The 14,072-nt window shown below is 43.6% G+C and overlaps 1 protein-coding gene across 3 annotated transcripts in view; it reads left to right on the top strand.

The window, feature by feature from the left end:
• Nucleotides 1-14,072, top strand: part of Mipep (mitochondrial intermediate peptidase) — a 128,420-nt gene that overhangs the window by 55,099 nt on the left and 59,249 nt on the right. For 2 of the 3 annotated variants that reach the window (XM_050152217.1, XM_050152216.1), the window contains exons 15-16: nt 6,671-6,745; nt 10,357-10,476. In XM_050152217.1, the coding sequence (XP_050008174.1) occupies nt 6,671-6,745; nt 10,357-10,476 (195 nt within the window). The remainder of the gene's footprint in view (nt 1-6,670; nt 6,746-10,356; nt 10,477-14,072) is intronic. The other variant, XM_050152218.1, reaches the window with a different exon arrangement.

The raw sequence follows: 14,072 nt of genomic DNA, 5'->3' as shown, positions 1-14,072 counted from the left end.
ATTATGTTTTATCTGATATTTTAAAGAAAAAGAAGTACACCTTTTTTAGAAAACCCAACAAGGCAAACTTTGTTCCGAGGGTCCAACTGCAGTGGAGTTTTACAGTAGGAGAGAGATTCTGGTCAGATCACCAACAAATACAGAAGGACTTGGGCTTGTATAGGGCAGAGGGCCAGGGCAGGGTGTGATCTCCTCTTCCTGTGTCTCCATGTGATCTCTGTCCTGTCTTTCCATGTGATCTCCATGTGATCTCTTCTGTGTCTCCATGTGATGATCTCTGCCTGTGTCTCCATGTGATCTCCTCTGCCTGTCTCTCCATGTGATCTCTGTCCTGTGTCTCCATGTGATCTCCTCTGCCTGTGTCTCCATGTGATCTCCTCTGCACACATCCCCACCATCTTTCACTGTCTACCAGGAAGCTCTCACTATTAGGGCCATCTATTCTTGGACTGCTAATTTCTAAAAGTGTGGTCCAAATTAATTTTCTGTCTTTATAAAATACCCAGCCTCAGAGACCTTTTTGTAGCAACAGAAAACAGTAGCATGTTGATTAAGCAGGATTCTTCTAAAACTGGACAATGCCTAAATTAACATGGAAACTTAAATTCAGACAGAACTTGAGCTGAGAGAACCCTTGTTGTCTTCCCCTAACTAACCACAGTCGCACCGTCTACTAGCAGTTTGTTGGATGAATGGATGAAAAGTTGGCTGGTACCTTTAGCATCCTTCTATTTTTAGCATCTGATCTTTTTTTTTTCTTTGAATTGGAAGTCTTCTCCATCTAAGGCTCACTCATGTACTGCACAGTAGCTGGGCATCAGGCAAAGGTGCAGAGTTCTGCAGATGAGCCCAAGGGGTGAAGTTTGTATGTGAGTGTCGGTGGGACTAGTACAGCTGAATACTTTAAGGCCAGGTGCTGTGTTCTACAGGAAATGATATTAAGTGCCATGTTTGATCCTGAACCCAAGGGAGCTGAAATAATAAAACTGTTTGGTTCTCAATAATGTTTTGTTTTTTTTGTTTTTTGTTTTTTTTTCTTTTAAAATATTAAGATGGGCCAGAGTGTAAGTTCCAAGACCCGAGATTTCTGTCTGTTTTTCTTGACCCACAACTGTACTGTCAAGGAAGGGCAGGCTGTCAGCAGACACTTGTTCAATGAACTATCTCTTGGCGAAAGCCCGAGTCGGGTGTGGTACTGAGCACACTGTCTTGTTACACATGCCGAGGCATTGCCGGCGTCTCCATGCATGCCTTTAGTAGTTCAGACATGCTGATCTTTTCTCAGACTTTGCCACCTTCCTGTCAGGAATGCCTTTTTGATGAAACATTGACCCGTTGGGTGTGTCCCACCCTCCAACCAGGTAGTAAGCTCTGTGGGTTCCCTGCTGTGACTGCAGGAAGAGGCAGCTAACATTCCAGCTCTTCTTGAGCCACAGGACCTTGTAGTATCTGAGTCTAAGGATGCAGACCAGCCCACTAAATTGACTGCTACAGCAGGCAAGAGAGGCCAAATGACATTCTAGCTGAGAGGAAAGCACGGTGTGTGTGTGTGTGTGTGTCTCACAGGCCACTTTGTTTTAAAGATTTATTATGTATACAATGTTCAGCCTCCATGTATGCCCGCACACCAGAAGAGGGCACCAGATATCATTACAGGTGGTTGTGAACTACCCTGTGGTTGCTGGGAATTGAACTCAGGACCTCTGGAAGAAACAGCCACCAGGCCAATTTTTATTGACCTCTACCAGTAATCATGAAACCACAAGGAGCAGCAGTAAACCACAGTAGCTGCCTCTTCCTTGGCACCTTCTGTGCTAAAGCTGACATACTCAGTCTTTGAAAATCATTGCTTGTTTCTTGTAGCAGCTAACCTGTCTGGTTTGGTTTATTCTAGGTGTGCGTGTGTGCATTCCTGCTATGATAAAAGGGATACTTTCCCTGACTTCATTCTCAGCAAGTTCATTATTTGTATATAGAAAATCTGCTGTCGCCACACACACACACACACACACACACACACACACCAGTGTATTCTCATGACCTCCCCTCCTACTTGCTGTATACATGTAATTCCCTCTCTTCCTCTGGTTTATGCGTGTGTCTCTGTGTGTGCAGGTGCACATGTATGTGTGTGTATATGTGTATGGAGGACAGAAGTTGTTGTATGGTGTGTCCCATTGTTCTCTCCCTTATTTATTTATTTATTTATTTATTTATTTATTTATTTTTAGTTTTTTGAGACAGGGTTTCTCTGTAGCTTTGGAGCCTGTCCTGGCACTAGCTCTTGTAGACCAGGCTGGCCTTGAACTCACAGAGATCCGCCTGCCTCTGCCTCCCGAGTGCTGGGATTAAAGGCTTGCACCACCACCACCGGGCTCTCTTCCTTATTTTTAAGATAGAGTATTCACTGAACTCACTGATTGGCTAACCTGGGATTATAGGTGTGTGGTGCCAAACCCAGTTTTTTGCGTGAATGCTGGAGGTATGAACGCAGGCTTTCTTGTCTGTGAGGCAAAGCAGTTTACCCACTCAGACATGTACACTCAGTAGCTGCCAGTTCTTATGTATTGATTTTGTATCCTGCTACATGGCTGAAAGTGTTCATCAAGTCTAAGAGTTTCTTGATGGAGTCTTGAGGGTCTTTTAAGGATAGGATCAAGTCATTTGCAAATAGGGATGATTTGACCCCTTCCCTTCCTGTTTTCTTCCTCTTGTCATACAGTCTAAGACTCTGATCATTATTCCAAGTAAGAGCCGTGAGAGTGGGCTCCTTTGTCTCCTGATTATAGTTCCAGTGCTTTTCAGTTTTCTTGTTTAAGTATGTTTGTGACTGATTGAGGTGTGTTACTTCTGTTGATTGGGATTCACCTCTGTATGCTGTGAATATGTTTTATTACCATTGGCTAATAAAGAAGCTGCTTTGGCCTATGGCAGGGCAGAATAAAGCAAAGCCAGGCAGGAAATCTGAACAGAGATACAGAGAGAGAGTAGGCAGAGTCAAGGAGACACCTTGTAGCTGCCAAAGGAGACAGATGCCAGAACCTTACTGGTAGGCCACAGCCTCATGGTGATACTTACATAGATTAATAAAAATGGGTTAATTTAAGATGTAAGAGCTAGCTAGAAATATGCCCAAGCCAACAGTCAAACAGTGTCATTAATATTGTTTCTATGTGATTATTTGGGTTTGGGCAGCTGGGAACGAAAGAGCAGCCTCCATCTACATTCTGTTCCTAGGATCCCTGGGGCTTTTATCTTGAAGGAATTGTAAAATTTTGTCAACAGTCTTTTTTGCAAATCTATTTGAAATGATTATGTGATTTCTGTCTTTACATGTGATTTGCACGTGTTGATCAGCCTTCCATCCATGAATGAAACAAACTTGGCCATGGTGTATTATCTTTTTAATATACTCTTAAATTCAATTTTCAGATATCTTACTGGGAATTTTTATGTCTATGCTCATTGGTAGAATTGGTTTATGCATTTCTCTTTTAGTCTCCATTTCACTAATTTCTTATCTTCATAGTTTGGTGCTACCCACTGCTTTTGAGTTTTACTTCTTAGTCTACAGGTGTCTTCGCTTGTGAGGTATAGTTCTTGAAGACAAAGATCCCACTAGAATCCCGATCTTTTGTCCCAGTCAGCTATTCTGTATCTTTATTGATAAGTAGAGGCCACTTACACTTAAGGCTTTTATGGGAGATTTCTACTAATCTCTGATTTTGTTGTTTTTTCTGTTTTAGTTTTCTGTTGCTTTCTTTTCTACTAGTTTGCTGATGACTGTGTTGGACGTGATGAGTTTTTTCTACCTCTCCTTTCATTTTTCCGTCTCATGAAATTTTTTTCCATGTTCTTATAACTGAAACTTTTTCCTTCCTCTTTATATTGAAATGAATATTCATTTAAATGTTCTGCAGTACTGGTTTGTTTGTTTATCATTAACTGCCTTAGTTTTAGCTTGATTTGAAATGTCCTTTCTCTGTTTTCAGGTTAGCTTTTTGGAGCTGCTGTTTGGGGTGGCGGCAGCTTGCTCAGAGCTTGCAGTATGTCTTTCATGTCTTCCTGGCCTTTGGGAGTGCTGCTGCAAATGCTGCTGGAGGCAGCACCTTTCCGTGACAGCCTTAGATGCTGTTCTTTTTATTTCTGACACCTTGACGTGGAGAAGTTCTTCCTTGTTTATGTTTATTTAGGGTTCTGAAAGTCTCTCGTGGTTGAACTTTTTGCTACAATTTCATTGACTAAATATTCTGTGCTTTTAGCATTTATCTCGGCACCTCTTCATCTGTGCATTCTTAGGTTTGGTCTCTTGGTCAGCTCCAGAAACTCTTGGGTGTTCTGGTCATGCTTCCTGTTTGTCCTCCCACCCACACTTCATTTTTTCTCAGTCTAGTGTTCCTTTGACCTGCTCCTTCGTTCCCGATCGTCTTTTTTCTGTTTAGTCAAGTCTATTGGCAATGCTTTCCACTATTGTTTATTTCATTCATTTCTTTTTTATTTCTGACAGTTTTAATTATTTGATTTTTTTCCCTTCAAAATCTGTTTCCTTGTTGAAGTTTTTTTTTTCTTGTTTCCAGTATTTTCATTCATATTGCTGAGTTTCTCATGAATTTGGCTGTCTTTCCCTTCTCTATGGCTGACTTGAATGGAATTCATGTTTGCTTGTGTCCCTTTTCAGGTCACTGGTGATTTTTACATTTCAACTTTTGAAATCTTTACCCAGCATTTAACCTACGTCAGTGTCTTGTCTTTGAATGGAGTCACTGAGGAGTTTGGCTCTTCTGTTTGTTTTTTGTTTTGTTTTGTTTTTTGTTTTTGTTTTGAGAGACAGGGTTTCTCTGTGATTTTGGAGCCTGTCCTGGAACTAGCTCTTGTAGACCAGGCTGGTCTCGAACTCACAGAGATCCACCAGCCTCTGCCTCCCAAGTGCTGGGATTAAAGGCGTACGCCACCACCGCCGGGTGAGTTTGGCTCTTCTGAAGCAGTTATGTTGCCTTGCTTCTCCCATGTTCCCTGTGTTCCTGTGTTGTGCTTTGTGCATCTCTTGGTTTGCCTGCCTTCTAATTTTATTTGGGGATCCTCTTACTGTCTAGTCAAGATGGCTGAATCCTCAGTACCACTCAGACAGGAGAGAACAACCACAGCATTGGTATCTGCATGGCCAAAGGACTTGTCTTCCTACTTTCAAGACCTCTGAGCTCTTAATCTCCCTGCTGGAGGGTGACACTTGAGTTTGAGGTTGTACTGCAGAGGACTGTACCACTGATCCACTGGCCCTTGACCTCAGGATGAGGGGCTGTCAAACTCGGTGTCACCCTCAGTTATGATGTCTTAGTTGCTTTTCTGTCCCTGTGATAAAATATGCTGGCAGAAGCACTTAAGAGTGATAGGGCTTGTTCCGGCCTGCAGTCCCTGAGGGCTGTGGACCATCATGGCGAGGAGATATAGCAGCAGAAGCAGGAAGCATCTGCACTCAGGAAGCTGAATGAGGATATAAAGCCTCAAGGCCTGACCCTAGTGATCCACTTCCCCTAGCAAGGTTCCACCTCCTAAGAGCTTCAGAGTCTTCCCATACAATGCTACCAGGTGGAAACCAAATGCTCAAACATATGAGGGCACGAGGGACTTTTCACATTAGAAACATTGTATTGCCTGCCATTTTCCATCTCTGTCTTTGTGAATCCCTTGTGCTTTCTCTTCTTCATTAGGAATAGAGTCAGTTCTTTCTTACTCTCGTTCTTCTCTTTAACGGAGTCACAGGAGGGTTGGCTTTTCTTATGGGGGTGGAAAGTGAAGAAAAGGCTCCATGTTTGTGTGAGTTGTGGGTTCCTACTGTAGTTTTCACTGTAGTGAGTCAGAGAAGCAGTTCTTGTGTCTGTGTGGTCCCTCAGAGTCTGGGATGCAGATAGTAAACTGTGGATGAGCCACACTCTGATTGCTGAACTGCCCCCTTCTGCCTCTGCTTTCTTAGATGTTATGTTTCTCTGCAGAAAGGATATTAGCTTTCTTCAGTAAATATCATAATAATTACTTTAAAGACATAGAAAAGTACTTCAACTACATTAATCGTTTTTTTCCCAAGAATATAAGTGTTGTAGGATAGGTGTAATTAGTCCCTAGAGAAAGCCTTAAATAACACAGGGACTACACACTGTGCCCACGCTCTCTTATTCTTCCAGGTTGGAAAGATAAGCACCTGAAGTTTATCCTCACACTGATCTTCCAGGGTGTCATCTAGCTCTAACACGGGGTAGCACTGTGGGCTAGTATTTATCTCAGCACTTTAATCTTTGGGGCTCATTGTCAGTTATTATGTGTACTTGAAAGTTAAGAGCGCACTTGAACACACTTGCTGGAAACAAAGGAAGAGAAGTATCCCTTTGGGGTTTAATAGATTTGAAAGATCAGTGCCAATACTGTCACTCCCTCTAATCCTGTTTTTTCATGTGCAAACCCTTATTTGACAGTTCTTCTTAAAATTAAATGGAATGTCTTCAGCCATGTTATCTTGTCAACCAAAATATTCAAAAGATACTTTTACACTGTAATGAGATCTGCCATTCTTTTCCCCCACTTGATGTTATTTTTGAATTCCTTGACCCTGAGGTATACTTATCGCAGTCACTTATTAAGCAGTGTACTGACATATATTTTGTTTTGTTTTATAAAGCCACTGCCAAAAGCTATGGTGTCTCGCCTCTGCGAATCTAAGAAGGTTTGTGCGGCCGCAGAAATGCAACTTCAGGTATGTGTACATGCTTCATGCTAATATTTCCCAGTTATTATCCCATATATGTACACAACTTTAAATTCCTGCCAGTGCTTTACATTTATTACAATAATTATGCTTCTGAACGCCTTTCATCTCAGTTCAAAGAACTTGGCCAGAATTGACTCATGAAATTCTCACACTATCCTTATGAGGTGCATGTGAAATATGAAATATGGTCATTTCCTATTTTTATCAAGGAAATCATTAAAACCTCAAAGGGCTACAGAACCAACCATATATATATTGTTACTCATTTTTTGTCTTTCAAAACAAATTATGGTCCTTCATGTGAAGCTTAAACAGTAATTACCATTAGATTTAGGATAATATTTATAGACAATTTCTGGGTTGCCAGATGAAGACAGAACAGTTTTATGAGCCATCTGGATGCCAGGTCTGTTAGCAGATGTTCAGCTGTTTGTAGTTCCTGAGATTGCTTGTGGCGGTGTTCTGTCCTTCTGTCCTGTTAGCTCTGTCAGCAGCGCCTGCATGCTCGCCTTTCATCTCGGAGTGCTCTGTCGTGGCCCAGGCGGCTCTTTCAGGCGGACGCTGTTCTGTAGTTGCTTTCAGTTTTTAAAGAATTTCCTACCAGTACCCCGAAAAAACAAGTCCAGTCCCTAGAAAGCAGTAAATGAGCTCTGTTGTTGTTGTCTCTCGGTGTATTTCCAGCTGGAAGGACAGTGTAGTGCTGGAGCATGCACAGGCCCTGGCTTCAGTCCCTGACTCTTCAGTGAGGAGGACAGCTGTATGGACATAACCGTGGATCTTTAGTATTCAGTGGCCATGAATGTGAATACAATTAAAAATGATTTTTTTAAATGGTGTTACCTGGGGGAAAGTTCTTTTATAACTTTGTTTTGATTTTGAGACATGATCTCAGTAAACGGCCCAGGCTGACCTTGAATGTGATCCTCTTGCCTCAGCCTTCCAGTGCTGGGATCATATGTATGTGCACCCCTGGCACTGCGTCTTTTGATTTGCTTCTACATGTCTCCTAGAGCTTTGTTTCTGAACACCTGTCCATCCCAACGATTTTATTTTAAACCAGAAACTAATAAACCCAAGAGGCGGAGCCATTCCTGACAATGCAGGTGCTGTATCCCGCTCCTAACTGGCGCTGTGTAGAACAGCAGGTAGAAAGGAAGGGAACCGTTGTGTGTTCTGAGGCGGTGTAGACAGTGTTTTAGAATATGTGAAACTCCTTTCACCATACATTGTTTAACAAATGGGCTGAGTACTTTTGCATGGTGTAAGGATGGGGTTCCAGGAGTGCAGCTGCTGGATGAGCAGTGCGTTAGTCCAGGAGTGCAGCTGCTGGATGACAGTGCGTTAGTCCAGGAGTGCAGCTGCTGGATGACCAGTGCATCAGTCCAGGAGTGCAGCTGCTGGATGACAGTGCGTTAGTCCAGGAGTGCAGCTGCTGGATGACCAGTGCATCAGTCCAGGAGTGCAGCTGCTGGATAAACAGTGCATTTATTGCCTTTTGGTTGCCATGATAAACACCATGATCAAACATACCTTAAGGAAGAGAGTTTATTTTGGCTTACAGAGAGGTAAGCATAGAGAGACACGCTTCTCAGAAAATTAGGAAACAACCTACCTCAAGACTCAGCGATACCACTTTTGGGTATATACCCAAAGGATGCGCAATTGTTCCCCAAAGACATATGCTCAACTATGTTCATAGCAGCATTGTTTGTCATAGTCAGAACCTGGAAACAACCTAAATGCCCCTCGACCAAAGAATGGATAAAGAAAATGTGGCATATTTACACAATGGAGTACTACACAGCAGAAAAAAATAATGACATCTTGAAATTTGCAGGCAAATGGATGGAGCTAAGAAGCAGCATATTGAGTGAGATAATCCAGACCCAGAAAGATAAATATAATATTTAATCACTCATAAGTGGTTTTAAGACATAAAGCAGAGAAAACCAGCCTACAAATCATAACCCCAGAGAACCTAGACAACACTGAGGACCCTAAGAGAGACATACATGGATCTAATCTACATGGGAAGTAGAAAAAGACAAGATCTCCTGAGTAAATTGGAAGCAGGGGGGCCATGGCAGAGGAGAGAAAAATATATAGCTCAATAAAAATAATAAAAAAATAAAAAGCAGAGGCACATTCGCGAGGAGCGGGCATGGCGGCCGGAGCAGGAAGCTGAGAGATTACATCTTGAACTGCAAGCACAAAGCAGAGAGAATGAACTAGAAATGATATGGAGTCTTTTAAATTCTCAAAGCCCACCTCCAGTGACACACTTCTTTCAACAAGGCCACACCTGAATCTCCCAAAACAATGTCACCAAACTGGGGACCAAGTGTTTCTAAAAGTCCACATTTGCATCATTTTTAAAAGGCATAATTGAAGAAACAAAGCTTTTGAGTTCTAGCTTGTTTCTAGCATGGACAAAAAGTGTGCCGCTCAGGGTAAAACTAAGTTTCTGTTCATAATAATTTGCCCCATTAGGTCGAACTTCTTTGGTTATTGTTACCCATTGTTACTCATGACAGAACTGAGAGAGCTGTATTTAGCTGTATGTTTAGATTACCAGCTAGGGGAACATAATGTTTATATTCAGAAATGTCTGTATTTTTCCAGGGAAGGCTTAACTTAGCTTTATAATTCACAAGCATAATTCTATATGTAGGTGAAGCCAGCGGCCAGAGGTCGTTTGCATGTTGTCTTTTATCCAAACTAATCCTTACCTCTTTCAAGTCAGCAGCTGCACATTCCCTGCAAATTCCATTTCTCGGCCAGAAAGATGCACCTCAGCTGTAACCGCATGTCAGACTCTTTAAGTAAAGCACTTCACTTTGTTAGGAGGCGAATTCACACCATTAGGACTCAGGCGAGCAGGTCAGATGTCCTGGTGAAAGCCTACTTCTCTCTCATAGGTTTGGTGCTCACATTTCCCTCCTGCCGCCTTCCTCTGTCTTGTTCCCCAGCTGCTCTCCTGTTCTGGGGAGGGGACGGTCCTCCTGCCCCTGTCCCCCACTGCAGCTGCTTCCTTTGTTCTCGCAAAGATATGAGGTCTGCTGTGACCCTTGCTCCGAACCCTACGACAGCTGCATCAGGCTTTATCCCTTCTATACTCAGGGCATGTGCATAGTATTCACATCTTCTTCTAGCCAACTGTACCCACACAGTGATCTTTCACCTCTAGATACAAAACAGGGTTCTGGCCACTTCACACCTCTCATTTATGCTTTACCCAGGATCCAGGAAGAAACCAAACAGGATTTATTAGATTCAGGGGGCTACAACCTATAATTCTGATTTTTTTAACATATTTTTAACTGCATAATTTCAATTTTGTGACCACAAATTTAATGATGGATAAGATTCAAAACTGAACAACTCATATTATAGGAAGCTTCAGAGGACCCTTTAAGCTTTTGACTGGTCATATATGTGGTACAGAGTATGTCTCAGATAACACATGTTTATATTTGTGAGTCTTCTCAGCTGTGGTTCATAATTGTCATTCTGGTGCTCTTACAACATCTTTGACTGGCCACATCTTAAATACAGGATGGACTACCAAAGCTAAACAGAGGTTTCTGTCTGCCTAGGTCTTTTATGCCGCCCTGGATCAAATCTACCATGGCCAGCATCCCCTGAGGAAGTCGACCACAGACATCCTCATGGAAACACAAGAGCACTTCTATGGCTTGCCCTATGTTCCTGACACTGTGAGTCTGCATTTTAATTCAGCTCGTTCTAGACTGGCTGAATTCTCTAGGTTCCATCATTACCCTTTGGAGGACTTGGGATCCCTACATGTGTGTTGAGGTTTTGTGTGGCCAGATGTTAGGAACGTCCTGGCTCATCTAATACTCCATGCATGATTTTTTTTCTTCTCTCAGTGCTTACCAGATTTGTAGGAAAGTGGGTGTTAGTCAATATTCTCTTTACTTTTTATAAAACTACACATATATATTATAATTTGTATAATATAATGTCTTTATACATACGATGAGACTCTAATAGTGTTCACTGCAAAGGGAACTAACGTTTATTAAGTATTGTACTAAGGACTGTACAAATTCTTTATATCCTGTCTTATTTAGTGCCTTGTTGGACTGGAAGGTAGGAGTCTCTTTGTTGTTTCCAAGTTCTAGGTGCTCGACTTTACCTCGCTGTTTTGGAGAAAGGACTAAACTTCATTCTTAAACCAGCCTGGTCTGTTAAATACTCTATTCTCATTGGAGCTTGTATTGAGGTCATCCCTAGGATTAGATAGTGATGTGTTGGGATTGAAAGCCTTTGACCTTTACAGTACTCCATGTCGTTGGTTTCTTATTGTCTCAGAAGCTAAAAGTTCTAACGGTACAGAATTCCCTCGAGAGTGGGAGAGCTGACCCTGTCCCTCACCTGCTGCAGCACTCAGGACAGTGCGACTTGTGCCTTACCTGGGCAACACAATAGAGCTGACCCTGTTGACAGGGGTGCAGGTGACCTGGCCCAGTGAATGTGCATGGGAGATCTGGCCCCACCCCTTAGTTACCATGCCGTACAATGGGTGAGGGAGAGATGCTGTCCCCCATCCCCTGCTCTTTGCTGCCTGTGGCAGGTGGGAGAACTGGCCGTGAGTCATGAGAGTGGGCGAGCTGACTCTGCACTTCCCTGGCTGCAGCACTCAGGACAGCCGGCCTACACTTTGCCTGGGCAGTGCAGTAGGGTGGGAGAGCAGGAGAGCTGACCCTGCTCCTTGCTGCCTGCTGCACGGGGTGAGCTGCTGGAGCAGTGCTGGAGAGCTGGCCCAGGTGGTGACGATGAGGGAAAGCTGCCAGGCTGACCAACCCAGGCCCAGAACCAGGATATGAGTTAGCCCACCCCAGCATCCACCTCATCTATGAACTGCTGGGGCATGTGAAGGGCCGGGCCTGCAGATCCAGAGCTGTGGGACCTCCATGACACAAGGCAACAATGGGATATCCACGAGGAGTCCCAGTGAGGGCCCAGCGTTGATAGTGTGGCAGAAGCCAGAGGCCTTGAACCAGACCAGTGACTCATTGCAATGAACATTTACAAGTCAAGATGTATGGACTTAAAAAATAAACATACACACAGAATGCTGATCACACTACCCCCCCCCCATGCATATGTGGGTCTGTGCTAAGCATTGGGCTACTGGAAAGTTCAGCTTCATGTAGATACAGCATAACCAGTAAGGAGTGTGTGTCCTAAATAAACCTAGACTGGGTTAGGAGGGCTGGGCACTCTAAACCTACAGAACTTCACTGTGGCTGGAGGACATGTCTGCCACCTTTCCTGTCTCCGTCTTCATTACCTTTCTATTGCTGTGATAAAACAGCACGGCCGAGGCAGCTTTTGAAAGAAAGCATTTATTTGAGCTGGCAGTTCAGAGGATTAGAGTCCATGGTGGCAGAGTGAGGGAACAGCTGAGGTCTCACATCCACAGCCACAAGGCAGAGAGGGGGACCACACTGGAACTGCACGAGTTTTTTTAAAATCCAAAAGCCCACTCCTAGTAACGCTTTTTTCAAAAAGCACACACCCCTTAATCCTTCTCAAACAGTTCTGTCAGCTTGGAACCAAGTCTTCAAATATGTGAGCTTGTGGAGGCCATTCTTATTCAAACCATCCTGTTCCGTTCCATAGACTTACGGTCATAATGCAAAATGCATTTAGTCCAACTTTAAAATCTCCCTTAGTTTTTCACAGTGTGAACATTCTCTTCTGAGACTCAAGGAAATTTCCTAATTGTAACCCCTGTAAAATGAAAAAGCAAATTGCATATTCCCAACATATAGTGGCACAGAATATACGTCATACCCAGTGGAAGAAAGGGCATAGTGAGGACATACTGGACCAAAGCAAACACTGAAGCCCAGTGGGGCAAACACTGAATCCCGTATCTCCATGTCTGATGTTAAAGGGCTTAGATGGCTCTGCCCTTCCAGCTCTGTACACTTCTCTCTCTCTCAGGCTGGTTCCACTCTTGCACCCAGCTTTTCTTGGCAGTTGCTAATGGCTCCGACACTTCTTCACTTTCACAGCTCATGCAGTGACCTCTTAGGGTCTCCACGCAGACGGCCCTGCCATGCAGCTGTCCTCACTGTCTCTCCTCAACTGTGGAGGAAGATTCCACAACCCCTTTACTCACGTATCCTTCATGACTAAACCGAGAACCACATGGATGGCACTGCCAAGTCTGACTACCCACTTGGGGTGAGCATTGGCACCCTTGATTCACACATCAGCTTTGATTTGTTGTTGATTTTTAGGAGCAGAAAATTCCTTAGACTTTTTCACCAGTTGGAATTTTATCTGTGTGACTTCTTTCCCTGGGGACACCACTCCCTTTATTCCATTTCCGTTCAGGCCTCTCCTTTATCTCCCCCATCTCTTTTAACATAAGCCTTGGCTCTAATATTCAATTTCCTACTGTGCTTTTCGAGACAGGGTTTCTCTGTGGTTTTGGAGCCTGCCCTGGAACTAGCTCTTGTAGACCAGGCTGGTCTCGAACTCACAGAGATCCGCCTGCCTCTGCCTCCTGGGAGTGCTGGGATTAAAGGTGTGCACCACCACCGCCTGGCACTACTGTGCTTTTAAAAAAGATTTATTTATTATGTATACAGTGTTCTGCCTGCATGTGTGCCTGCAACCCAGAAGAGGGCACCAGATCTTGTTACAGATGGTTGTGAGCCACCATGTGGTTGCTGGGAATTGAACTCCACCTCTGGAAGAGCAGCCAGTGCTCTTAGCCTCTGTGCCACCTCTCCAGCCCCCTACTGTGCTTTTAAACTGTATGTTTTTGTTTATCCCCCCCCCCCCAGCATGTTCTTTTTCACTGTAGACCTTCATAAGAGTAATTACTAACAACCATGCAATGGAGTCAATATTAGGCTTTCTTAAAACCTCCTCCACCAGGGAAATTAGTCCATTACTTTTCAGTTTAGCCTCAGGAAAATTCTTCGGACAAGGGCAAAGAGCAGTCACATTCTTTCTCCAAATATTGAAGAATGGTTTTTAACCAATGCTAACATTCTCTGAAGCATCTTGAGCTGGTCCTCATCTGTCCACACTGCTCTTAGCACTGTGGTCTTCCCAGCTCCTGCTAGAATGGCCCATTAAGCTCTGCTTAGAGTTTTCAACTGCTTTCCTAGTCCAAGGTCCAAAGTCTTCCATAGCAAGGTCACTCTCTCTGTCTTAGTTATCTGCACACCATGACTGTAACCGAGGCAAGAGAAAATGTTTGATTGGGTTAGCAGTTCCAGAGGGTTAGAGTCCATGATGGTGGAATAAAGGAACAACGCAGAGC

This window comes from Alexandromys fortis, unplaced genomic scaffold (assembly GCF_014885135.2).
Source record: "Alexandromys fortis isolate MF-2015 unplaced genomic scaffold, M_Fortis_MF-2015_v1.1 scaffold_75, whole genome shotgun sequence".
Lineage (NCBI taxonomy): Eukaryota > Metazoa > Chordata > Mammalia > Rodentia > Cricetidae > Alexandromys > Alexandromys fortis.
Note: the sequence above shows the minus strand (reverse complement) of the source record. Positions and strands in the feature narration are given on the sequence as shown.